Source organism: Mesoplodon bidens (genome assembly GCF_964165515.1).
Source record: "Mesoplodon bidens genome assembly, chromosome: 14".
Classification (NCBI taxonomy): Eukaryota; Metazoa; Chordata; class Mammalia; order Artiodactyla; family Ziphiidae; genus Mesoplodon; species Mesoplodon bidens.
This window is the reverse complement of record NC_138170.1, coordinates 10,680,742-10,705,997: the sequence shown is the minus strand read 5'-3', so window position 1 is coordinate 10,705,997 and position 25,256 is coordinate 10,680,742. Positions and strand designations below refer to the sequence as shown.

Below are 25,256 nucleotides of genomic sequence, written 5' to 3'. Positions count from 1 at the left end.
AAAGTTCAGAACACCAAGGATGAAAAGAAGAGTCAAATTACAGAGAGAACGTTCCAGTCACAACAGAAGCCATAAGACAGTGGTTCAATGCCTTCAAAATTCTGAGGGGAAATAATTTCCAATTTAGAAGTCTCTACCTGGCCAGACTATCATTCAAATAGGAAGAGTAACTGCAACTAACTCCTAAGTGGTTTAAGAAAAAATATATACATATTCAAAATAAAGACATGATAAAGCAAGTACAGCAAAAATGTTAACAACTGGTGAATTGGTGAAGGGTATTAAGGAGTTTTTGGTAATAGTCTTCCAAGTCTTTTAAGTTTGGGGAAAAAAAAAAGAATAAGAGTAGAATAAAGGAATTTTTAGGTGTGTAAGGTCTCCAAAGTTCACTTTCTTACTAAATCACTGTAGTTGTGTTCCATGCAAACAAGGGAGTGAAATAACAAAGTGTAACCAGGATCAAAAAAACAGGATCCAACATGGAAGAGAAGGGTAGTCCTGGAATGACTACATAGCTATTACAATAGCTATGTAATTGGTCTGCAGGGTGACAAGTCTAGCCTAGAGCAGGAGGACCAAGGACAGGTTTATTTCCAATAAAACATGGAATTGATGGATTAGCCATTTGAGTAATTTGGTAGTTCAGACAGAGAGTTTGGGAATGAATAAGTGGACAGCGCCCTAGAAAACAGAACAAACCAAAATTTGAGTTAATTATTAACTCCAGGAAAAATGAACAATTGCACAAGAAAGGAAATATAAATGATGTGGTTCAGTCATGAAGAAGATTTATATGGACACATTAATATAAAAGTGAATATGTAATATAATCACGTTGGGAATGAGGGGCGGGAAATGGTGTGTGAATGGAGGGTATAAAAGAGATCATTCCTCATCTTCCATGGTAAGAAATCAATAGATAATGTATATAATGGAAAAATCAAGAAGAGCAGTAGAAACCTATTATTAGGAAATACAGAAGTAAACATGAGAAAAATGCTTAATAGAATTGAAGGCAGTTGCCTCTGAGGAATGGGAATCAGAGTGGGTAGGGACAAGCAAAGGATCTGTTTTTTATGAGTAGGGTTTGTCTGGGACAGTCCCAATGTATCCTTGATAGTCTGGCATAATGTTGTTACCATTGCGCCTTCCACTATCAAAATTGTCCCAATTTTGAAGCCTTGGAGTGTTACTTGATATGGGTAATAATTTAATAAAAATAAGAAGGGAGGGCTCTTTGGACCCTAAGTTAAATAACCTTGTTTCATCCAGCTCAACCAAAGCTCAACTTTCTTTTCCTCTAAAATTAATTCTTTATTTTAAATTAAATACAAGCAGTATGTTTGTTTCAAAGCACTTTTTACATTCACTACCTCATTTAATCTTTACAACAGTTTCATGAGGTAAGCAGCCTTTCCCATTTTATAGGTGATAAAAATGAGGTTCACAGCGGTCTTGTGACTTCTTAACAAGGTGACACAGCTAGTAGATACTAGTCTACACTGGACCAGCCCCTCCAATTATGGTTCCCATGCTCTTGCCACAATATCAAATGATAAGGCATTTAAGTTATCCCACAAATGAATAGAATCTGAGACTCTGAACCAGATTAGCAGCCTAGCTGTTAGAAAAACAGATTATGAAAAACGATAAATATTTCAAACATCCTTTTGTCATCCTGGTCTTGGAACAGAAATTCTAATTAATCTGCCCAGTTAGGCGTAGTGGAAACTGAAATCATCCTCATGGGAGGACAGCCCACACCTCCCTTAGAGTCCTGGAGGATGAATCCCTGCTGTTAAACCTCAAGACGAGGGAAGCAGTTCTATTGGGGGTTTTTTGTTTGTTTGTTTGTTTAATATTTATTTACTTATGTATTTATTTTGGCTGTACTGGGTCTTAGCTGCTGCACGTGGGATCTTTAGTTGCAGCATGCTGACTCTTAGTTGTGGCATGCATGCGGGATCTAGTTCCCTGACCAGGGACCAAACCTGGGCCCCCAGCATTGGGAGCATGGAGTCTTACCCACTGGGCCACCAGGGAAGTCCCTGTTTTATGTTTTAAAACACAGTTTTAAATTACAAAAATAATGTATGATTATTTCAGAAAAAGAATAGAGATAAAGCACAAGAGAAAAAAATTTAAATCATCTAAATCCCATCACATAAATATGCATACAGTTAACATTAGAGAATATATATATATATATCTTCTAATACATATACAAAAAGTTTGCATATCATGCAAACTTCTCAGTAACCTGCTTTTCCCCCCAAATACTCTATTTTGGACATGGTTTCATGTCCATAACCATGTGTCTTTATTGTCTCTGTATCTTTCTTTTTAGTAGCTGCCTACTAGTTCACCTGGGTTTTCCCTTTTTTTCTCTCTCTTTTTCTATTATTAACTTTACAATAATAACAAAACTCTGCACATGCATCTTTGTGCACACATTCTATGCTTTCCTCAGGATAAATTCCCTGAAGTGAGATCACTGTGCCAAAGAGCCTATGTTTCAGGGGGCCTTCTTACTGGCGTTGTAAATTGCTCTCCTGAAAGGCTGTACATTCCCATCAGTAGGGGATGTAAATGTCCATATCCCTATTTCCCACCAACCCTGCGTGTTCTTTTATCAGCGCTGTAATCTTTCCTAAGTGTTTTAACCTTGAGGAACAAATCCAGGGTGTTGAGGATGGGAAGCAGTTAAGATAAACAAGAAATATCCGAAGTGTTCTTTAGTAACTCCTTTCCAGTCTCTTCTACAATCATATTTTTCCAAGTTGAAACTCTGGCCTGGCTGGTTCCATCCTCAGCCACCCCAATTTTCCCCACCGGCCCCTCTTGTGGTCAGTCTTTCCTCTCCAGTGAGTACATTTCTTTGAGGTGAAGGACATCACTTTATATGTCAAGGTTTGGACAGCAGTATCACCCAGTAACAGCATCACTGTGCCATGCCCAAGGATTCTGAAATTTCAGAACCAAGCGTTTTAGAATGTTTCATACAGTCTCCCACGTTGATCTGCCAGCCACACTGACGCTAGTTAAGACACACATGCAGAGGCCAAGAGCCGGTTGTACATTCCTACACCTCCTCCTCTGATTCTTTCTCCCTCGTCCCTGGGCCCATCCCCGCTAAATAATCCTCCACTAGCTGGACACTGAAATGCCTTTGTTTGCTTTATGCTAAAAGGGCACCACTCCGAGGCTACATTCTCACCGTCCATTCTTTGCTTTCCATTCCTCATTTGTTCCAAACCTGAGGATCACACCCCCATTCTTCCTACAACTTTCACCCCTAGTTCAGGACATTTGACAGCTTTGCACAATAGCTAACGTTTCTCTTGTAATTTCTGGGTCTTTTTCTTCCTCATCAAGGAGTCTGGTAAGGAGCTTCCTTGGTGGCGCAGTGGTTGGGAGTCCGCCTACCAATGCAGGGGACGCGGGTTCGTGCCCCGGTCCGGGAGGATCCCACTATGCCGCGGAGTGGGTAGGCCCGTGGGTCATGGCCACTGAGCCTGCGCGTCTGGAGCCTGTGCTCCGCAATGGGAGAGGCCACAGCAGTGAGAGGCCCGCGTACCGCAAAAAAAAAGAAAAAAAGGGGGGGCTTCTTCTGGTAGAAGCCAGCATGCAATCCCCTTCTCCCTCAAGATTGGCACAGAGATCGACCGGAAGAGTATGCTCTACCGGGGTTAAATAAATACAGAACCGCGTACTGCGTGCTCACCCACGTTACTCATTTTATGTAAGTTCCTCTTGCTGGCGGTGCCCCACTCAGCGAGGGTAATGAAAGAAAACGCACGGAAAATTTGCACGGGGACATATCCACACTCAACAACCTTTGCCCTGGGAACTCAGCATTTCGATACCTGGCTTATAACGCCCCTGAGACTGAAACTGCGACGGGTGAGGAGGGGGTGTGGTGAGGCCTTTGTAACGGGCAGGGACGGGTTCTGCCTAGTTCTGCCTCCCCCTTTGACCAAATCTCCTCCAACACAGAAATGCGCAAACTACCACATTCTCACCTAGAGATGGAAAATCATTGTTTTCTGGGTTTCGCCTTCTACCATCTCAAACCAACTGCGCCAAAATTTTCCCAGTTAACCGGGACCTGGCATACACGTACTCTTATTTTTACTTATTTTAAGAGGATGATTAACTGCCCCATTTTTACCAAAAAACACACAAAGCGACACAGTCCTAACTGCAACCCTCATACAAAATCACTTACTAAACATCTGCAGGGCAAAAGGAAAGAGAAAGGAGGAGACACTGGAGAGGCAACTTCGGGAGCGCAGAAGAGACCGCGTCGAGGCTGCGGCTCCGCGCCGCTCTCCCGCCCCCAGGCTTGGGCGCCCCCTTCCTTCCCCGCACCCTCTCCTCCCCACCGCCGCCCGGCGGGCGCTCCCGTCGTGGCCCCGCCCGAGGCCCCGCCCCGCAGCCGACGTCAGTTGTTATGTCTCGGTTTGGGCCGTGGCCGCCGAGGATCCTCTAGTCCCGAGGCGACGGCGGCGGCCTCCGCGGGGGAGGGGGCGTCGGAGACGGCGGCCGGGAGCCCGCGCCGCCCATCCGAACGGGACGAGCGCTGCGTGACCAGGAGGCAGCCCGAGAGCCGCCCCGGGGAGACGTCTCGGGCCTATTTTTGCGTTTTCTCCGGGACCGTCGCCTCGCGCGCCCCATTTCCCTCTGCAGGGACTGCGACGCCCCCTCCTGGGCCGGGCCGCGGTGCCCGCCCGCCTGAAAGGCGCCGCCCGCCGGCCTGAGCGAACCTGCACTCGCCGCCGCCGCCGTTCCCCGCCGCGCTTCTCGTGGAGCCTTCGCGGCCGGCGGGGCCTGGGTCCTGGGCGCCGGGCGCGGCGCTGCAGCGGCCGGTCCTCCCCGCGCTGGGCCCCGGGCCTGGCCCCGCCGAGCACCGCACCCTCCTGACTGCCGCCGCGGGAGCCCGGCCTCAGCCCGGCCGACTCCAACAGCCTCCCGGGACCGCCGCCCCTCCGGCCTCAGCCTGCAGCCCGGCCCCCTCTTCCTTTGTGAATCTGAATGATTTTTTTGGCCTCCCCCCTTCCCCCTTGAGATTACGGTGCTAGAAGGCTGACCCCCCCACATCCCAGTGCCCCTCGCCGGGGGAATCGGCCCTCATCTTGTTCTTACCCGCGGGGTCTCCCCGCGCCTCTCTCCTTTCAGGGTTTAATGGGTGGACTTTTAAATTTTTTCCCCCTTTATTTTTCTCGCCTCTTGACTGGAAGGCCCCGCGCGAGGCTCTGCGCCTCTGCCGCTCCTGGTCTGTTCCTTACCCCCGCACAGTCCACCTGCCTCCCGCCGGGGATGGCCCCGCAGTGACGGCGGCGGGCGCCGTACCCCACGCCAGGCTGGTGCCCTCGCCCACACTCCCCCAGTCTCCCCTCCTCTCCTCCGTGTTCTGAGCTCTCTGAAAAGAGCGAAGACGCAGGGGAAGATGTGGCTGAAGCTTTTTTTCTTGCTCCTGTATTTTCTGGTCCTGTTCGTCCTGGCCAGGTTTTTTGAGGCCATTGTGTGGTACGAAACTGGCATCTTTGCCACCCAGCTGGTGGATCCGGTGGCGCTGAGCTTCAAGAAGCTGAAGACCATTCTGGAGTGCCGGGGGCTGGGGTACTCGGGGTTGCCCGAGAAGAAGGATGTCCGGGAACTGGTGGAAAAGTCAGGCGAGTATCGGCTCCCCGAGGGTCCCCTCCACTCGGAGGAGGGGACGACCCGTACTTCCTTGTACCTGGTGGTCCCCCAGAATGAGGCGGTACCTGGAAGGGTTAAGCAGACTACTTCCAGAGCTGCCCGGGTTTCCTTTGTCCAGGTTTTCTACCAAAAAAAAAAAAGGAAATCCCAGTTTTTGGAAGGGGGCTGGGCTGGAATTATATGTAGGGGTGTTGGTGTGTCTTCCTAAGGTTATTTTAAAATAACAGTGTAAAGTGCAGCTTCTTAGTGTTGTTTACTAAACTGAGTGTTTTTCTCAAATTTCGGAAATGTCAGCCAGTTGCAAACAAATTGGAAAGCATTATTTGCCAGTTGAAATTCATAAGTATATAAGAAAAACCCCAAAACGATGTCTGTAGATAGCAGCATTTGTCACCATAGTAATAACAAGTTACCCAGAGGGAAAAACATCATTGGGAATACTTAATATCAAAGAGGCATTTAGGCCTAGGATTTAAATTTTATTTTATTTGCTTTTTATTTTATTTTTTCTTCCAGATTTATTGAGATGTAGTTGACTTGCAGCACTGTACAAGTTTAAGGTGTATAGCATGATGATTTGATTTACATACATCATGAAATGTTATCACAGTAAGTTTAGTGGACATCCATCATGTCATATAGATACAAAATTAAATAGAAAAAATTTTTTCTAAGATTTAAATTTTAAATAATGAGTTTAAATATAGAGAAAGTGTACAGGGCACAGTATTAGCTTTTCATACTTTAAATTTGGTGAAAATAAGGTGAATATTTTTTGTGAATGCCTATCTTGTGTGTTTCGAAAGAGTTTATATTTCTCTAAGGATTTTTTTTTTAATTCTTATATCTTGGGTGTAAACTACTTTTCCCCTTCTGTGCCACAGGGGCTGCATCAGCTTAAATGGGTTGAGACATATTGATAGAATTGAGCTAAGAGATATTTAACATCTTAAAGAATGCATTTTCAGTAACTGTTGGTTTTGGGGGTAGGATTGGGTGAGAAATGTGCTTAATTTTTTTCACCCCTGGACAAAATATATCTTGGTTTAGATACACTTCCTGGAAGGGGAATGTACTGTAATTTGAGAAAGGCATTCTGGGTTGCTGTAGGAAGCAACTGAAACTGATAGTTATCTTTTTTTGTTGTTTCAAGTATATCTGTCAGCTGTGTCTTTTACAAGACAATTTTTTTTCGTTATTTAGTATCTCATAGCCATGTAGTATGATAGACAAGAATACTAACTCCAGAGGACTTGAGCACCCAGGTATTTGCAGATCAAGGTTAAGATCACTACTGGGATAGAGGAGGGAACACTCTGTAAAAGTGATGCATTTTTCTTTAGAGAAAACATAAAATTGTGTGTTACTTGCATAAAATTGTGCCTCTTGTTTACTGACTGGTTTATGGTGACTTTTATTACTAGCATGGCTGGCATGTAGGGTAGGGGGAATAAAGTAAAGTAGTAGATTTCTAAGAAATAAACTTTCTAGGTTTAGAAGTGAAAAGTACCTTAACTGCCCAAGCCAAATCATTTTTCATGGTAAAGTAATTTGATACCACATTTGTTTTCTTGTGACTTTTATTTAGTGTTGCCTTCCTCTGGGCCTAAAAATACTTGTAACTTTGAGTGTACAAGGAGTGCACATAATATTTCAAGAATACACACAGCTCATAAAAATATGACTCAGATCACACATTTTATAGCAGAGAGGTCTGGGTAAAGCAATTTAACTTTAGAATTTAAATATTTGTTGTGAACGGTTTTGCTGCCATCATGATACAATGCTTGTTTTTGCATTGTTAACATTTAAGACAAAAGTTAAAATAATTTGACCTGTTTTTCCTTACTTTTTATTTGATGATACAAGGTGTAAATTTACACTGTAAATGTGTGTATGAATATGGAATTTGTTCTTATAGGTAATCTTTTGTATCTAACCTCCAAGTCATGTAAGCCCTGTTGCTATGTTACGCAGGTGGTGATAGCAAATTTTGTAAACCCATTTCTAATTCTTGTTAAGTCAGAAGTATATAAATCATACTGTTTAAAAATTATTTGATGCCTGGACAAAAACTAAATAATATTGTGATGGCTTTTTGGGCTGGTATAAATTCAGTAATTTCCTAATAAATTATGTGATGATGCCACTAGAATATAAACTCCATCAGGAGATGGATTTTTATCTGTTTTGTTCATTTTTGCCTGACACATAGAAGGTTCTTCTTACATATTTACTAAATGTATGAATCTTAAATAGGTGTATTCAGGTTCTACTCTTCTGTAGAGTGCAATGAAAGTACAATGACATAATTTTTTAACAGTATAAAATAGAATTTATCATTGAAGTTGGGAACATGAGATTTTTGCAATCTTATTAGTGTTATTTTTTCTTTTCTTCAGGTGACCTGATGGAAGGTGAGCTTTATTCTGCACTCAAAGAAGAAGAAGCATCTGAATCTGTTTCTAGTACCAATTTCAGTGGTGAAATGCACTTCTATGAGCTTGTAGAAGACACAAAAGATGGCATCTGGCTGGTTCAGGTATTAGAAACAGTGATAGAAGTGAAATTATTTTTACCAAAATAGTAGTCACCAGCTGGTGACACTTCTGTGTACTTGTGTCATGTTTCTTAGACATAACTCACTTCTCATAGGGAGGCTCCAGTGTCCCCTTAAAGAGGTTTTGCAGACCAACAAAAATGAAAATTAATTAAAGAGTGGGGGAAGGGAAATGTTGGGGAAAGAGGGTTGACTGTTTTGTTTAGAACCAGCAGAAGCAAATCCATTTTAGTTGTTGGATCTGCATTATAAAGTAAGAAACACATATATATTCCTTTTATTTAGTGATTTGTACTGTTTCTCTCAGCTTTTGTTAACTCCAGTTTTTAATTCATCATTTTTGTTTCTAAAGAAAGAACTATAGCCAACTTTGTGCCTATAGAGGAAGAACTATTGTGGGGAATGGTGGGGGGACTTATTACTTTGCTCATGAAATTGATGAGATTATAATTTTAAACCCTAGCTCTTATGCTATCAAAACTGTGAGATTTAATTAGCATATTAGAATTTTAGAGCTATGAAGGGCCTGAAAAATCATCTTTTATGCTTCCCAAAGTGTGGTTTATATGCCATTCATGGTAAATGAGTGGACACACATTATCATTTGTGTGTTTTTATGTAAATGAGAAAAATCAATATTATATTGAACATGGAATTTCATAAATATTGCTTAGGGAAAGTCTAAAGTTATTTAAATTTTTTAAAATATAAGTTCACTTAAAGTAACATATTAAGTAAATTAACAACATGAATTCAGCTAAAATTATGATTATTGAACCAGAATCAAATCCCAGAACCCCTCATTTCTCGTCCAGTGTTCTTGTTATTTCACATTGGGGTTGGCAAAGTTTGATTCAGGGCATAAAAAACAAAATAATTGGTGCTCCATATTTCTTTCTGAGAACAATGGCTGCAAAATAGGGTAGAAAAAGCTATTGAGTCCAGACACCTTATTTGCAGATCTGGTCCTGTCACTGATTTGCAATATGATTGTGGATAGATAGATTTTCTGTAGCACATGGCCTCAAATAAACACATATACACCTAAAGAAGATAGAATCGTACTATAGTCCGCTGGGCTAACGGGTTGACGTTTGGGAATTCTTCAGGTGATTGCATGGGATATCCATGACCTTTCCTTTACTTGCAACCTTCCTATTGTGTTTGACCTTTTACCCTCCAGATAATCTAGTTCGGCATTTTTTAAGTCTAGCGAACAGAGAAACTGGGAGGAGGGTATGGGTATTGTCTATACATTATCCATCAAATTCTAGTTTATTTGTGTGTTAAATTATTGGTATTGAAAAAATAAACTGTAGCATCTTTAAAGCCTTAATTTATAAATAGTTATTCTATTTCTTTTCCCAGATATTTATTTCTGATAGTTTGATCGAGGAGGACTTATTGGTTTTGGTAACTTCAATTTTATTACAGAGATTGAACTGAATAGCCAGTCCCTCTGCCCTGGGTCCTATGTCTCATGTTTGTCCACACATTGAACGGTCCCATAGAGATGAATGGTAAAGATGCTGAATACCTTCCAAAGTTGGAAAAAGCTATGTCAAAAGTCTGGAAATTCTTGTGGTATATAGAGTGCTGCCTATAGACTACGAACACATTCTGCTTCACTAATTAGCATTATAGTCTTGGCTTCTAAGTGATCTACTATTTTTCTATGTCATATTAAAGATAAGCATGGATTAAACTCCCTTAAGTTGTTACAAAATTCATACAGTTTATTCAGCAGTGAATTGTACACCAGGCTCTGGAGATATACCAGGAGCATACAACAGGCTAAGTCCTTGCTCTTTCAGGCAGCTCACATTCCAGTTGGGAGAGGGAGGCACTAACTAAATAAATATTTAATATAACATTAGTTAGTGGAAAGTGCTAAGAAGAAAAATAAGCAGGGTAAGGAGACAAGAGAGTGGCAAAGAATTCCCTGATAAGGTGATACTTGAATGAAGTGAAGAACAAGTAATGAATGGTAGTGAATGTAAACACTATAAATTCTAATCACTGAATTATTTTTCTCTGAAAATGTTTCTTTAAACTTCATAGGCATCAATAGTCAATGGTGCAGTAAGACACAGGTTTTTCAGTGACCTTCAAGATTTGCACTGATCACGACTGTCTGGCTTGTGTTCCCTCGGGCCAGTGGCTTACATCTGTCAAATGGCTGGCTTGGGTTGGAAGAACAGTCTCTGGCAGGACGACTGAGAAGACTGAGATCGAAACCTCAGTCACAGTGCCTTCAGCACTCTGAACTCGCTAACTAAGCTAATCAGCACAGACACTTTGGTTTAAGCTCCTAAGAGAGGGCCATGTTGTTTTGTTTTGTTTTTTTTATTAATTAATTAATTTATTTATTTATTTATTTATTTTTGCTGTGTTGGGTCTTCGTTTCTGTGCGAGGGCTTTCTCTAGTTGTGGCAAGCGGGGGCCACTCTTCATCGCGGTGCGCGGGCCTCTCACTGTCGTGGCCTCTCTTGTTGCGGAGCGCAGGCTCCAGACGCGCAGGCTCAGTCGCTGTGGCTCACGGGCCTAGTTGCTCCGCGGCATGTGGGATCCTCCCAGCCCAGGGCTCAAACCCGTGTCCCCTGCATTAGCAGGCAGATTCTCAACCACTGCACCACCAGGGAAGCCCCTGTTTTGTTTTTTAATTGAAAATATCTTCTCAAAACAGAAGAGAAATACTCTCAGTTGCTTGTCATTCTTTCAGCTCAGATTATATTTATCTCATCTCTTGTGAAGAATAACATTCAAGAATTCAGTTTTTAACAATTTGAATTATCGTTCTTTTCTATTTGTTTTAAAAGAAGCTGACTCATTTCAGTTTGCTCTATCATTGTTGTTTTTTTTTCATCTGTGAGGGTGCATAGATCCCAAACAATTCAATCTTCTTCATATTGCATTTATTTTAGGTATCCTGGATAAGAAATATTTAAGCACATCAAAGTTCTTTCCTCTTTTGCTCCCAGGTTTCCAATATCATTTTCTTACTCAGATGAATTATACTCTCAGATGAATACCTAACTCTCAGGTAGCATATAACTGATAATTAGCACTTTAGACTTTATATGTCATTGAAAGGATGTCTAGGTTTACTGATTTGGGGAAAATGTGACTTTAATAAATGGGTATATGACTTAGCTATTCCATCACTTGGTCAGTTGATTATTTTTCTGGAATGGGTTGGTAATAATAAAAGATAATCTAGGTTGATTATCTTTTTTGGTGACACTGCATGTGGAATGACACTACAAAAGGAAACATGAATTTCTATAATTTAATTAATTCATCCTATATCCCTTATGATTTCTATCTTCTCGGTAACTCATGAGTTTATTTTCTGAATAATACATGTTAATGGTCTTCATATCTTTCTCCTAACTGTTTTAAGATGTATTGCTGCTCATGAATTATCCTTACCTTAAAGCAGAGTGTTAGCACACTTCTTTTCATGTGAAGCTTTTTCGTGTCTCTCCTGTATTCTCTGTAATATGAGGTAGAAAGAACTAATTTTAGTTTCTAAGGCGGCAACACATATGGGACATCTTTACCAACAATACACTACGTAATCCATGAAAGAACCAAGGCATCTTTTTTCTATCAGTTCTTTCTAACATTCTAAGTTTTCCTGCTTTGTTCCTAACCTGACCTCATATCTTTCATTAGCTCTTTATTTCCCGTTTTGTGGATTCTTTGATTCTGATGCCTACCAATCTTTTTAGCATCACAAATAGAAGTTACTTTTCTTTCAAAAGATTCTTGGTCAGGCTTTTTTTTTTTTTTTGTCTGTGTTGGGTCTTCGTTGCTGCACACGGGCTTTCTCTAATTGCGGTGAGCAGGGGCTACTCTTCGTTGCGGTGCGTGGGCTTCTCATTGTGGTGGCTTCTCTTGTTGCAGAGCATGGGCTCTAGGCGCGAGGGCTTCAGTGGTTGCAGCACGCGGGCTCAGTAGTTGCGGCACGCAGGCCCTAGATCACAGGCTCGGTAGTTATGGTGCACGGGTTTAGTTGCTCCACGGCATGTGAGATCTTCCCGGACCAGGAATCGAACCTGTGTCCCCTGCATTGGCAGGTGGATTCTTAACCACTGTGTCACCAGGGAAGTCCCAGCAGATAGGCTTTTGAAATGGAAAAGTTAGTGTACATTGTGGGTTTTATGGATTTATCCTTATCTTAACATTTCTATTTCTACATTTTGACTTTTGTTCAAAGAAGTTCAAAGAGGGACTGTGCTCTCTGTTCTCTACTGGCTTTGTCACGTTATAAGGAATTTAACATCAGTGGAACTGAGGTAACAGTGAAAAGCATCATATGATTTAAAGTAAAGCTTTAGGTCAATATTTACTGAAGTATTATGTTAATACAGTTCCTGTTTGGCTGAAAAGACTTACTAGCTGTTTTAAAACTTGTTTATTTTTTACTCCTAGACAGTAGTTTTGTTCAGGGAGGTTCTAAGTTATTTATTCCTCTCTTGACGCTTTGCTAAAGGCGAAATACTTCGCAAGCCATCTTATCCTTTATTTTGTATTGGTGAAGAGCTTTTATTTGTGTTTACTCATAAAGAAAGCTAGTGAGGCTACCAAAGAAATCATTAAATGCTGTTGAATTTTGTTTTTGTCAATTACTCGTCTTCACTTTTAATGAGTTTATACAATTTGCATATATATATTTAGGTTGGTCTATGATTTTTTTTTTTTTTTTTTTTGGCCATGCCATACAGCATGCAGGATCTTAGTTCCCCGACCGGGGATCGAACCCGTGCCCCCTGCAGTGGAAGCGTGGAGTCTTAACCACTGGACCTCTGGGGAAGTCCCTGTGGTCTATGATTTTGAAAGTAGAAACTCGCTGTTATAATGAAATATTGAGAGATGCAGAAAAATATTATAGCTCTACACTCCTTTTATATGGAGTTATGTTATTTAATTTAGCCTCCATGTTGTTGTATGGGGATTAACAATATTAAAAGGGAAATGACAGGTGTTCTGATTAGTAATAAAACCCACCTCTAAAAAATAGGCGGAAGTGTGTGGGTTTTTTCTTATACCAGTGTAATACATGTGGAAGGGAGTAAGCAATAACCTGAGGCCCAGTTTTTCTTTGTAAGTTTAACTGGACTACACAAGACTGACATCAGAAAATATGGCAACTTCGCATCTCACACTGTCCAACTCAGTTCCTTCCGGTGCTGTGCTGGAGCCAGCTCCAACTGCTTCATGAAGGGCGGTTGTTAACATCCCTTTCCAACTCCACAGTTAGAGATGTCACGTTGGTAACTTGCAGTCAGCCATGTGGGAGTATTTACACCAAGGAAATAAGTAAATGATAGAAATCAGAGCTTCTGTTTTCTTCTAGACAGCTAGTTGTTAAACATTTACCAGCAAACCACTGGTTTCATCCATTCATCCAACCATCTAACAAATATTTATTGAAATCTAATGTGTGCCAGCTGAACCTGTGATAAGGGCAAAAAAGACAAATAACCTACAGTCTGCCATAGGACAGCTTACAGCTTGGTTTACTAAAATGTGTGGGCCAGTAAAAAAATCTTAGCATAGATTACCTTTTCCAGCTAAGTTAGATGGTCTGTGATGGTGCTACCATCTTGAGAGATCCTAAAGAACTATTAGACAATAAAGTAAAAACCAGGAAAATTAGTACTAGGAAAAACCTAGTAGTTTTTTTTTTTTTTCTGGAAAAAGTGTATTTTTAAATACACTGAACTGGAAGTCTTTGTGTGTGACTGGGGTCAAGAACATTGATGTGCAGTTGCATAGCCAGGTACTAGTTATGCTAATGTTTGTCAGAAAACATCCCAGATGACAAGTTGCTGGGGAAGGGACTTTCATTATAACAGAAATCGGAAACTTGGAGCCTTTAGAGAACCTATATAATCAGAAGTAAGAGAATGAGTTACTAAACCATAAAAAGCTGAAATAGTTTAATTCAACATAAATATTTAATAAGTGCCCAACTGACTTAGGCACCATGCTAGCTGCAGGGAATACAATGGTGAGCGAGTGTAGGGATGCTGGTTAGAGAGGCAGGTACCCTGGGAAGGGGGATGGAAAGATTGCTTCACTGCTAGCCTATGTTGCCAGGTCTGTTCCAGACTTGAGACTTGGGACTCAGGCTGTACTTTCATCTAGTTTTTTCGAGTCTCTGAAAATATTCCCCACAGAGAATGCAACATCTTTCGTGAACTGCAGAGGAATATGTTTCCCCTTTCACCACCAGAGTGAATGCCATTCAGAATCACTGTGCATGCTTTTGGTTGTGAGCTATAACTTGGAAACTCTTACTGATGTGACACAGTAGTAATAGAGTATTTTGTTGTGCCATGTGACAAGCCAGATGAGTTATTCTGTTAAAACGTTTTTAGTGGTTGTTTAATTTGGCCTCCAAGAAATTTAATTTATGCTAAACCTTCAGTTGAATAATATAACTATATAGGACATTGGACAAAGCAATTTCTAATTGCGTAAATATAACTAAAGAGTCAAATAAAATGCTTTCATGTACTGCCTAAGGGATTTTTCATTTTTGTGTGGTTCTCTTAGTCAGGAATTATTAAACTCTTCAAAGCAGTTGTTGGAATAGCTTGCTGAATAAATAAGGCCCTGGGGTTAAACATTGTCATGTACCTGCCTCAGAGATATTCACCACCTCTCTTCACACACTTTTGTTGTCTGTCCTATAACCAGGGGTGCCTGGAGCAACCCCCTTGTTCCTACTTCCTTTCCTAGCATTGGATGACTGTGCAGTGATCAGGATCTTCACTGAAAGATGCCCCTAGACTGAGGGCCAAATCCTATATTGATTAAAGCAACCGCTTGATTAACCCCTTGACACAGTGTCATTATGAATACAGGCCTGAAGTGTTTGGGTTATTTGCAGCCTTGATCAGGAAATGGGAGTGAAAGGGGAGTTATTTTAAAAAACAGGGCAAAGACCAGGGAGTATAGCGATATGATTTTACAGAGATTTCTTAATCCTTCTGAGTAATCCGAAAAATAAGTTCAAGATTTCTTTGGTTACTTGATGGAGAAAAGAACTACCATATTGACTCTTCAGTGGTAGGAAAAGAAAAAAAGAAGAGAAGAGAAAAGCCTGCCTTGCTTCATCTCCCTTATTCTTCAGATAAAATTTATAAAGTACTTTTAGACAATGGAAAAATGTGGAAGCTAGGAACTTACTGGGTAATGTAACCTGTGTGCACCTCCTCAGAAAGCGCTTTCACCACTAAGACCATGTCCTCAAATTGCTCTCCTCCTGGTTACCTCAACCATCTGAGCATTTTAATAACATGTGCCTCCCTCATTAAGGCCATTTATTTTCACTTAAAAGTACTATCAGAACCATTTGTTCAATGCCCTAAATTGTATATTTGTGTATGTATTTATTAAGCCTCAAAGTTATGTTACAGAATGTTACATACCTATGTGTGTCTCTGTAGGTACGAGGATGATAGTATCAATGATATATGGCAAAGGTTATTGGACAGTAATCTGTTGGCACATAAAGTGAACTTTAAGTCACTTGTCACCACCACGCACTTTCTCTCCTCCTGCTGCCCTTGAAATTTGTTAGACTTCCCAGCAGAGAGACCAGAGATGAGGTATTTGCACCAACTCTTGCCTCTCCCAGGCACTCATTGCACACACTCACCTGGGATTTCACTTCCTGGAGGCTTTGTGAACGTGAAAATGGCCCCTCCTTCTAGAGAGTTTAGAGGCCCCCAGAGTATTCCGCTGTAATTTTGAATTAAATAGTATCAGTAATATAGCATTCATGAAAATAAACTTGGCCTGTATACCCTGGGCTTAAAATAAATCAAACAGATGGGTTCATGAAGACATAGGACACTTTTGGCTTTCCTTTAAGTTCCCATTTAGTTATTTTTGTTTTTAATATATACTTTCCATTTGTTTTTTACTGGTATCTCTATTCATTAAAGTCAGGAAGATCAGGAATAAAGGGAAAAGGTATTAACAATTAGAAAGTCTTGAGAAAAGTCATTGCATATTTTGAAGGTTAAGCTACATTAAAAAATATTTTTTTTCTTCTCCCAATCCTAAGTGTTTGAAAGCTATTTGCAAATTTGAATTTAGAAGTTCAAGAATGTAGAATTTATTAATGGTAATTGTTTAATATGTTAGAACCTTCCGTGATTGTTAAGAAAAATGCCATAGTAGTAGTATATGGATTTAGTCAAGCATAGTTTAATAGAAAACATGTGTTTGACTCTTGGCTCCATAATTACACTTTTAAAAAAGTGAAATTTGAACTCGTTGAACCCACATGTGGTAATTTTTAGTAAGCTTTATTTGGGTTATTTAAAGTTTTCTTTTCAGAGCAGAGAAATGACTCCAAGGGCCATTTTCTTCCTGTGTAAGTTAATTCTAGAGGATAAGCCGCACGGAGGAGAATGTGGCTAGCTTTTTAATATGGTTTTGACTCCCCCTCTGCATAACTACCACAGAGTGTGAGAGTTTAATGTACTATATTCAGTGTTTTAAATTTCTTCCAGTTGGACAGTTGCTCCTTTTACAAGAATTGCAGTGATAATATGATGACATAGTAAGCAAAGACCTAGGAACAGAATATGTTTTTCAAAAAAAGTAAAGTTATAGATGTAAATGGTTGGTTTGACTCCATTTTAGGTGATTAAAGTATCTGTTTTTCTTTTGGGGGGAATAGGTTATAGCAAATGACAGAAGTCCTTTGGTGGGTAAAATCCACTGGGAGAAAATGGTGAAAAAGGTGTCAAGATTTGGAATACGTACAGGCACGTTTAACTGTTCCAGTGACCCCAGGTAAGTTGATTAGGCAATTCTTAGAATTTGAGTTCTGACCAGAATTTTTTTAATGTGATAAAGACAGTGGTATTAGAAGCCTATTTAAACTGAAAGTTAATTAGCATGTTTAGCACATTGTTAGTTACACAGGTATTTGATTAATAGTTTTTGATAACTGGCAGTTATTTACTTTCTCTCTGAGGTCTCTTTTTGTGTGGTTCTTCTATGTTGTTTCTAACGGGGGTGACTCTTTAGAGTATGTCTTCGGTTTTTTTGTTTCAATTTTACTTCCCAAAGAGACTTCAGTACATTGATGGCTTTAGGTGACCCCTTTGTGCTGACCTAAATCTTCTTTCATAATTTGGACCTCTAATTTGCATTTTGACACTTGTTTCCATTTGCCATACGAGTACCCCAGATAGACTCTGTTCCCTAAACCTGGTGTTCAAATTCATATTCATCTTTTTTTTTTTAGTAAACCATGTGCCCTTTCTACCTTTTCTTTTACTGTCCTTTACTATTTTTTTTTCCATTTTCTCAGACAAAAATCTTTGCAGGCATTTTTGTTTTTCTTTCTGTCATCATCTCCAGTATTTAGTCTGTCACATTACTTCTTGTTTCATTATTCCATTGTTTCTTCTTTGAAATGCGTTTTATTTCAATTTCTAGTTCCTCCAAGTTATAACTTGAATTCATTCATTTATTTAATTATCCATTCAGTAAACATTTAATAAAAGATTAGCGGGACTTCCCTGGTGGCACAGTGGTTAAGAATCTGCCTGCCAGTGCAGGGGACCACAGGTTCGAGCCCTGGTCTGGGAAGATCCCACATGCCGCGGAGCAACTAAGCCCGTGCACCACAACTACAGAAGCCTGCGTGCCTAGAGCCTGTGTTTCGCAACAAGAGAAGCCACTACAGTGAGAAGCCCACACACCACAATGAGTAGCCCCCGCTCAACGCAACTAGAGAAAGCCCGCGTGCAGAGATCCAACACAGCCAAATATAAATAAATAAATAAATAAATTTAAAAGAAAAAGATTAGCACGTACAGCGTGTTCTGTTCAGTGCTGAGGACGGGGCATATGATACGTACGGAGAAGCCCCCACGTTAGGTAGTTTCTAATGTAGGTAGATACGCCTGGCTTACCTGTGTCGGTTATATGTGGTCACAATGGGAGACCCATTCGCTGTAGAAAACCCTCCTCCACCACTGCTTCACCTCAAATTCTCCTTCCCTTCTCCTTCAGGCTTACGTTTGCTTCGATTTTCCTCACTGTCCTTGTTTTGCTCACTTGTAGTGTAGGCTGAGATGTGTGGTAGGAGGACTCCTTAAAAGTTGGGGATAAGAAGGAAACTTGTGTCTCCTGACTCACATTTAGTCTTCTCATTTACCCACAAAGCTCCCATTTTCATCTTCACCACAGAACCTTGATCATATTCTAATGCCTTTGGTTGAAATGTCCAAGATAGTGTAAGTGTTCATGTTTTTATGAAAAGGAAATCATTCTTATTTCTGTCTTGTGTTTACCAAAGACAACGGCATTTGGTCTTATTCCATCATTCCCAGATGGTCTAAGTGAAAGATCTTTTTCCCTCCCACTGGTGATTGCAATACCAGAATAAATGATAGTTCTGATGTTTTGATATGGTTTTTCAGATAATGCCAAAAGTCAGTATTAGCATCACTAATTTATTGAAAAATATTCAGAACTTATTTTTTTAAATGAATAAACTAAATAATACATTTTAAACACTAACTTATAAATATATTAGAAAATATCAAGTAAGTACAAAAATATAAAGGTCAAACACATATTTCAGTCTAACATAAGTTCTTAAATAACAATAGAGAATTCAAAATGAAACTAAGCACGACATAAAGTGAAGATGATCTATTCAGCATGAAAAACTGAAGGAAATAGTAGAATTGATTTTTAATATAATTTTATAAAGCAAAATGCATCAGAAGTGTCATAATTGAGTCCAGTGGACTTTAGCGCAAATTATTCTAGCTTTTCTTTTGAAAAGCCCTTTTTGATTCTATACCAGCTGAGGAACGGTGAAGAGATACATATAATCTACCTCCAAGTTTTCTCTAAATCCTTCATCTTTGTCTTCAGATAATCCCACCTCTTATTTATGATGGAAGAGACCTTTTTTGAGCAACTTTTTGCTTTTTTGTTGACTGCGGCTATAATTTTTTGTTATTAAAGAAGCACTTTTTCGTCTTCTTCCTTAGTTTCATCACAAAGATGAAGATCTTGATGCAGAGTTACTTATATCAGTTTCAGTATTGTCATGTTGGTTTCCTTTTATTTGGAAAATCTTCCGACTAGAGTAAGAACTGTTCTTGTCATAGATGCTGTGCTTAGTCAGGGTCATTTTTTTTCTTTTTTTTGAGGATTATGGAGATGCAGAAGAACAAAATAGGGAGATAATAGAAAAGCGTGTTTAGAATGTCAATGCAGGGTGTAACTGGGCAGAGAATAGTGTTATTCAGCAAGCATGCATTTTAATATGTTGAATAATTCAGTCATCATCTTGACCTCAGATTTTTAAAAACAGCAAAACTCTCTACTCTGCTGCCTATGTTGCTTTCTTTGACTGTAGTTCCTTCTCTTGGGTGGCCTCCAGGACAGCCTCCTCTGATGTGCTAACCCCATTGTATAGTAGTATTTTCCTGACCTGTTTTGCTCCCCTTAAGAACATTCAGGACCTCCACTCTGTACAGTATCTGACTCTATCCACGGCAGCAGTTTTCATTTCTTTCCCACACAGCCATCTTGCCTGGCCCCAGTTCTGCTAATTCCCCAACCCAGTGATCTATCTCAGGGGCCTTTCCCCTGTCAGGTCTATTCTCTACTCTCTGTCTCCCCCCACCTTTGGAGAAAGAAGGAAGTGACATGGGATATGTATCGGGAGGTTGGAGAGGCGGGGCAGAGATAGTAAAGAGTGGGATGGCACTGGAATTACAGGAGCTGAGTGATAAATGGGCCAGGAGGGCTTATGATGAAAGAATCAGGGATGCGTGCCCATGGGCTAAGCAGGGAAAAGAAAGTAAAGGGAAGATTGGTGAGCAGGACAGGAAGGCCAAGGAGACCAATGACCTTGTCTGAAGAAACAGCATTTTATGAACAGAATACCAAGGTTTCTTTTTAAATATAGTATGCCTTATCAGAAACTGGAGTGCCAAAACTCACTAGCTATGTTTTTTTTTTTAATTTTTTATCATTTTTAGTCTTCAAATTCTCTAAGAGATCTGAAAAGGTTTACCTTAAGAACTAGAGGATATTTTTGTGGTGTCATCATTGAACTTATTCAGACCTTTAAAAAGGTTTTTTAAATTGGCAGTAAAAAGTTTTTATATTGATATGAACATTAGTCTTTTCTGTCTAACAGTGGGGTTTTAAAATTAATATGGTGTACTTTATTTGTGTGTTGGATTTCAAGTCTGGAAAACATGATTTAATTTGAAAGATATATGATGACATACAAAATTTTATTGTCCTGGGTACTCTTAAATTCTTGTGAAATGATAAACCTTAAAACTGTCACTTAGTTCTGAACTGAAAAGAAAGTACATAGTACATTTGTTTTCTTCCATGAAGAAATGTATGCACTAAGATAAGACTTTGCTTGTTTTACACAGTAAAATTTTCTGTTTGAAAGACTGTCATTTAATTTATGACACAAATCAGAAGCCAAATATTCTCTGAGGTGGTTATAGAAAGATGAACAGAATGACCAAGAGTAGAAATGTGTCATCACAAGTATCCTATGCAATTTAAAAAGTAAAGCTGGTTAGATATTTAAGATGTGAGTAAGGCAACTATCTATATGTAGTTGACTTGTTGTTTTGCGGGGAGGGTGGTGGAAATAGCATTCATGTCAATGAACTATTATTTTGCATTGGACAAATACACTGTTACAGAATAGAAGATATTTTATTTTGTCAGAGTATATAATTCTTAACCCGTTTCAATTAAAGCAGTATTGACATTAATGGTACTATCTTGTTAAGGAAGTAAATCAACTCAACAAGAGGCTGAGTCGTAGTCTTTGGTCCTGAGTCACCCAGATAGTTTCCCAGAGTCATTACTAACCTTGTCTTTGTGACATAACATGTTGTCTTCACTTATCTTAAATTATATCATGAAATTCCAGAGATAAAATTAATTGTATTATCATCATAAAACCATATGCCACGTATGTCAAGACTTCTGTCTTAATCTGATCATATAAATGTATAATATGCTTATTTAATTTAATAAAATATAATCCATACTTTAAAGCATAACATTTATGATTTTTACATCAGTATTCTGAATAGCAAAATCAAAACTTAAACATTTATTACCATCCACTTACAAATCTGTAGTGAACAAAATGTATCCACATGGTAGATTTTCTTTTTGCCAACTTTACTGAGGTAAATTTATATATTGTAAAACTCCACATGGTAGGTTTTTAGAAAAAAACTTTTTTTTTAAAGGAAATTGTTTCTCTGATTATCTCTCCAAATACCCCTCTTCATGGTCCTCATTAAAGAGATGAGAGAGTACAGAAGAATATAGGACTTGCTCTTTTCTAGGTGAGCTTTCGTGCAGGTTACTTTATGACAGTGCTTGTGTGTGTCAGGCATTGTGGTGGGTGCTTGGGTTAATAAGTGGGTACAAGCATGGCTTCTACCCTCAGGAGCTTGGCATTCAAGTCAGGGACTCAGCATATAAGATAATCTGTTTCCTTCTCTCCTTTGCCCACCTGAATCTAACCATCCTTCGAGAGCTAGCTCAGTTCCCAAACTTTTCATGAAATCTGCACCAGCCCAAACTCCCAATGATACTCCCTTTTTTTTTAACTTCCTTTACATTATTTTGTAATAGAATATATGCAGTTTTATACTTTTGTCTCCTTAATAGGATTTTAAATTCTTTGTGAACAGGAATTATTTTCCTATTATCTTTAGGATCTTACTAGCACATAATGCATTAGTAGTTTCATAGTAGATGCTGGAAGTACTTGCCGATTCTCTTGACTCTAAGGCTTTTCAAGCTACACTTTTCTTTAAAAAAAAAGAAAGAAAAGAAACATAGAGATACAAATGAAAAATATGATAAAAAGAGAGCTTGCTTTTCCTCTTATACAACTGCCAGGTATTGGTACTACTTTTGAGTGTAATTTGTTTTTTGGGGAGAGGGTATCTTTCGAGTGCTAAGGAAATGTATCAGGGAAAAGACAAACTGTTTGCACAACAGTGAAGATAAGCAAGCTAGCTCATTTAGCAGCCTGGCTATTTACTTACAGTCTCCTCTCTTACAGATACTGCAGGAGAAGAGGCTGGGTACGATCCACACTCATTATGTCTGTTCCACAAACAAGTACTTCTAAAGGGAAGGTCATGCTTAAAGAATACAGTGGGCGCAGGATCGAAGTAGAACACATTTTTAAGTGGATAACTGCTCATGCAGCTGCACGGATCAAAACCATTTATAATGCTGAACGTTTGAAAGAAGAATGGAATAAAAGTGACCAATACTGGGTAAAAGTATACCTATTTGCAAAACTTGACCAACCCCCAGCTTTCTTCTCTGCACTAAGCATAAAGTTCACTGGAAGAGTTGAGTTTATTTTTGTAAATGTGGAAAATTGGGACAACAAGAGTTATATGACAGATATTGGTGTATATAACATGCCATCATACATACTTAGAACTCCTGAAGGAATTTACAGGTATGGAAACCACACAGGCGAATTTATATCCCTTCAGGCCATGGATTCGTTTTTGCGCTCAGTACAACCTGAAGTAAACGATTTGTTTGTTTTGAGCTTGGTTCTAGTTAACCTTATGGCTTGGATGGACTTATTTATCACACAAGGAGCTACCATAAAACGATTTGTGGTTCTCATAAGCACTTTAGGGACATACAATTCTCTATTAATTATTTCCTGGCTACCTGTGTTGGGCTTTCTACAGCTCCCTTACTTAGATAGCTTTTATGAGTATAGCTTAAAATTGTTGAGATATTCCAATACAACCACGCTGGCTTCATGGGTCAGGGCAGACTGGATGTTTTATTCTTCACACCCAGCCTTGTTTCTTAGTACATACCTTGGACATGGTTTACTAGTCGATTACTTTGAGAAGAAGAGACGGCGCAACAGCAACAATGATGAAGTCAATGCCAATAACTTAGAGTGGTTATCAAGCCTGTGGGACTGGTACACCAGCTACCTCTACCACCCGATTGCTTCTTTTCAGAACTTTCCTGTAGAATCTGACTGGGACGAAGACCCTGACTTGTTCTTGGAGCGATTAGCTTTCCCTGACCTTTGGCTTCACCCTCTGATACCAACTGATTATATAAAAAACTTGCCAGTGTGGCGATTTAAATGTCTTGGCGTCCAGTCTGAAGAGGAAATGTTGGAAGGTTCTCAAGATATTGAAAATGACTCAGACAGTGACAGCACAGACACTTTTAGCAGTGAGAAGGAAGTATTTGAAGATAAACAAAGCGTAGTTCACAATTCTCCAGGAAGAGCAAGTCACTGTGATCCTGAGGCTTGCTCGTGTGCCAATAAATATTGTCAGACCAGCCCTTATGAAAGGAAGGGGCGGTCATATGGATCATATAGCACTAATGAAGACATGGAACCTGATTGGTTAACTTGGCCTGCTGATATGCTGCACTGTACTGAATGTGTCGTTTGCCTAGAGAATTTTGAAAATGGATGTTTGCTAATGGGGTTGCCTTGTGGTCACGTGTTCCATCAGAATTGCATTGTGATGTGGTTGGCTGGGGGCCGACACTGTTGCCCTGTTTGCCGGTGGCCTTCTTATAAAAAAAAGCAGCCATATGCACAACACCAGCCCTTGTCAAATGATGTCCCATCTTAACCATGTGCAATTTGTCCTTTATAAGCTTTGCGTATCTTACAGCTTGCCTTTTTAATGTTAGTCACAAAGTTTTTGTGGTTTGACGTTTAATTTAATGTTAGTGCAGTGGCAGGAAATATACATTTTGCTAATGTTGATGACAATTATTTGGTTGCCTAGTGTGTCAATACGAATGCATACTTAAATGTAAAAATTTTTATTTACAACATTGGAAATTCAGAAGTTAATGTTTTTTTGTAAGCACAAAAGAAGTAAGATAGAAATTTATCCTAGCAAGACTTTACAAGGTAGGATCAAATTCTAATGGAATTGAGGCAGTTTCTTATCCTAAGTGTTTCCTCCCTTTTTACAATCTGTGTCCGGCACCTCTTGGTTAAATAATGTATGCTCTGAGACATGAAATTAAAACAGACCTATGAAATAAATTATTTTAAAACCAGAAGATTACAGCTTTTTTAAAATTGTTTTTGATAAGGTGGCTGAGTGCTGTAAGTGTCACAGGTAAGTCAACTATGATTCTTGACTCATGTGGGGGAAAAAACAAGACAAATCATGTTGCTGACACTAGCCAGAGGTGATGTTAGTCCACCTTGGTTAGCTTTGATGGGAAGGAATTTCATGGTGGGCTTTTTTTAAAGTATTAAATCATTTATGAGTATATTCATGTAAATAAAATCAACTATAGCATATTGGCCACACATAGATTACTTTATATATTTTTCCTGACTTTTTATTTTGAAAAAAATTTTAACTATAGAAAAGTTGGAAACATAGTACAATGAACATTCATTTCTCTATCTAATTCACCAGGTGTTTACATTTTATATTTGCTTTATCTCCTCTTTCTATAATCTTTTTTTCCTTTCTCTCTCTTTTTTTTTTTTTTTTTTTTTTTTTTGCTGATCCCTTTGAAAGTAAATTTCGGTCATCATGATGCTTCTTTGCCACTAAAATGTATCACCATGTAACTCCTATGAACAAGGACATTTTTTATATAACCACCACACCATTATCACACCCAGGAAATTTAACATTGATTTAATAATATCTAATATACAATTTGTACTCCCCAGTTGCTCCCAAAATATTCTATATCTTTATATGTTTCTGTTTTATTTTTATTGGGAACTCAGGCAAAGTTTATGTTTGGGTTTAGTCTCCTTTGTTTCATTCTTTTCTGTAGAGCAGTTCCCCTGCCCCCCCCCCTTTTTTTTAAAGTCTTCTCTGACATTTTTTTTTTTTTTTTTTAAAGCTTATTTTTTAATATTTTATTTTATTTTATTTTTGCGGTA

At 39.3% G+C, this 25,256-nt stretch overlaps 1 protein-coding gene across 1 annotated transcript; it reads left to right on the top strand.

The window, feature by feature from the left end:
- Positions 1-5,436: 5,436 nt before the first annotated feature.
- On the top strand, positions 5,437-24,406 carry RNF103 (ring finger protein 103). Its single transcript, XM_081254224.1, has 4 exons — positions 5,437-5,675; positions 8,106-8,245; positions 16,971-17,086; positions 22,389-24,406. Exons 1-4 carry the CDS (start codon positions 5,450-5,452, stop codon positions 23,962-23,964), a joined length of 2,058 nt encoding a protein of 685 aa, XP_081110350.1. The 5' UTR covers positions 5,437-5,449; the 3' UTR covers positions 23,965-24,406.
- The last annotated feature ends 850 nt before the right edge of the window (positions 24,407-25,256 follow it).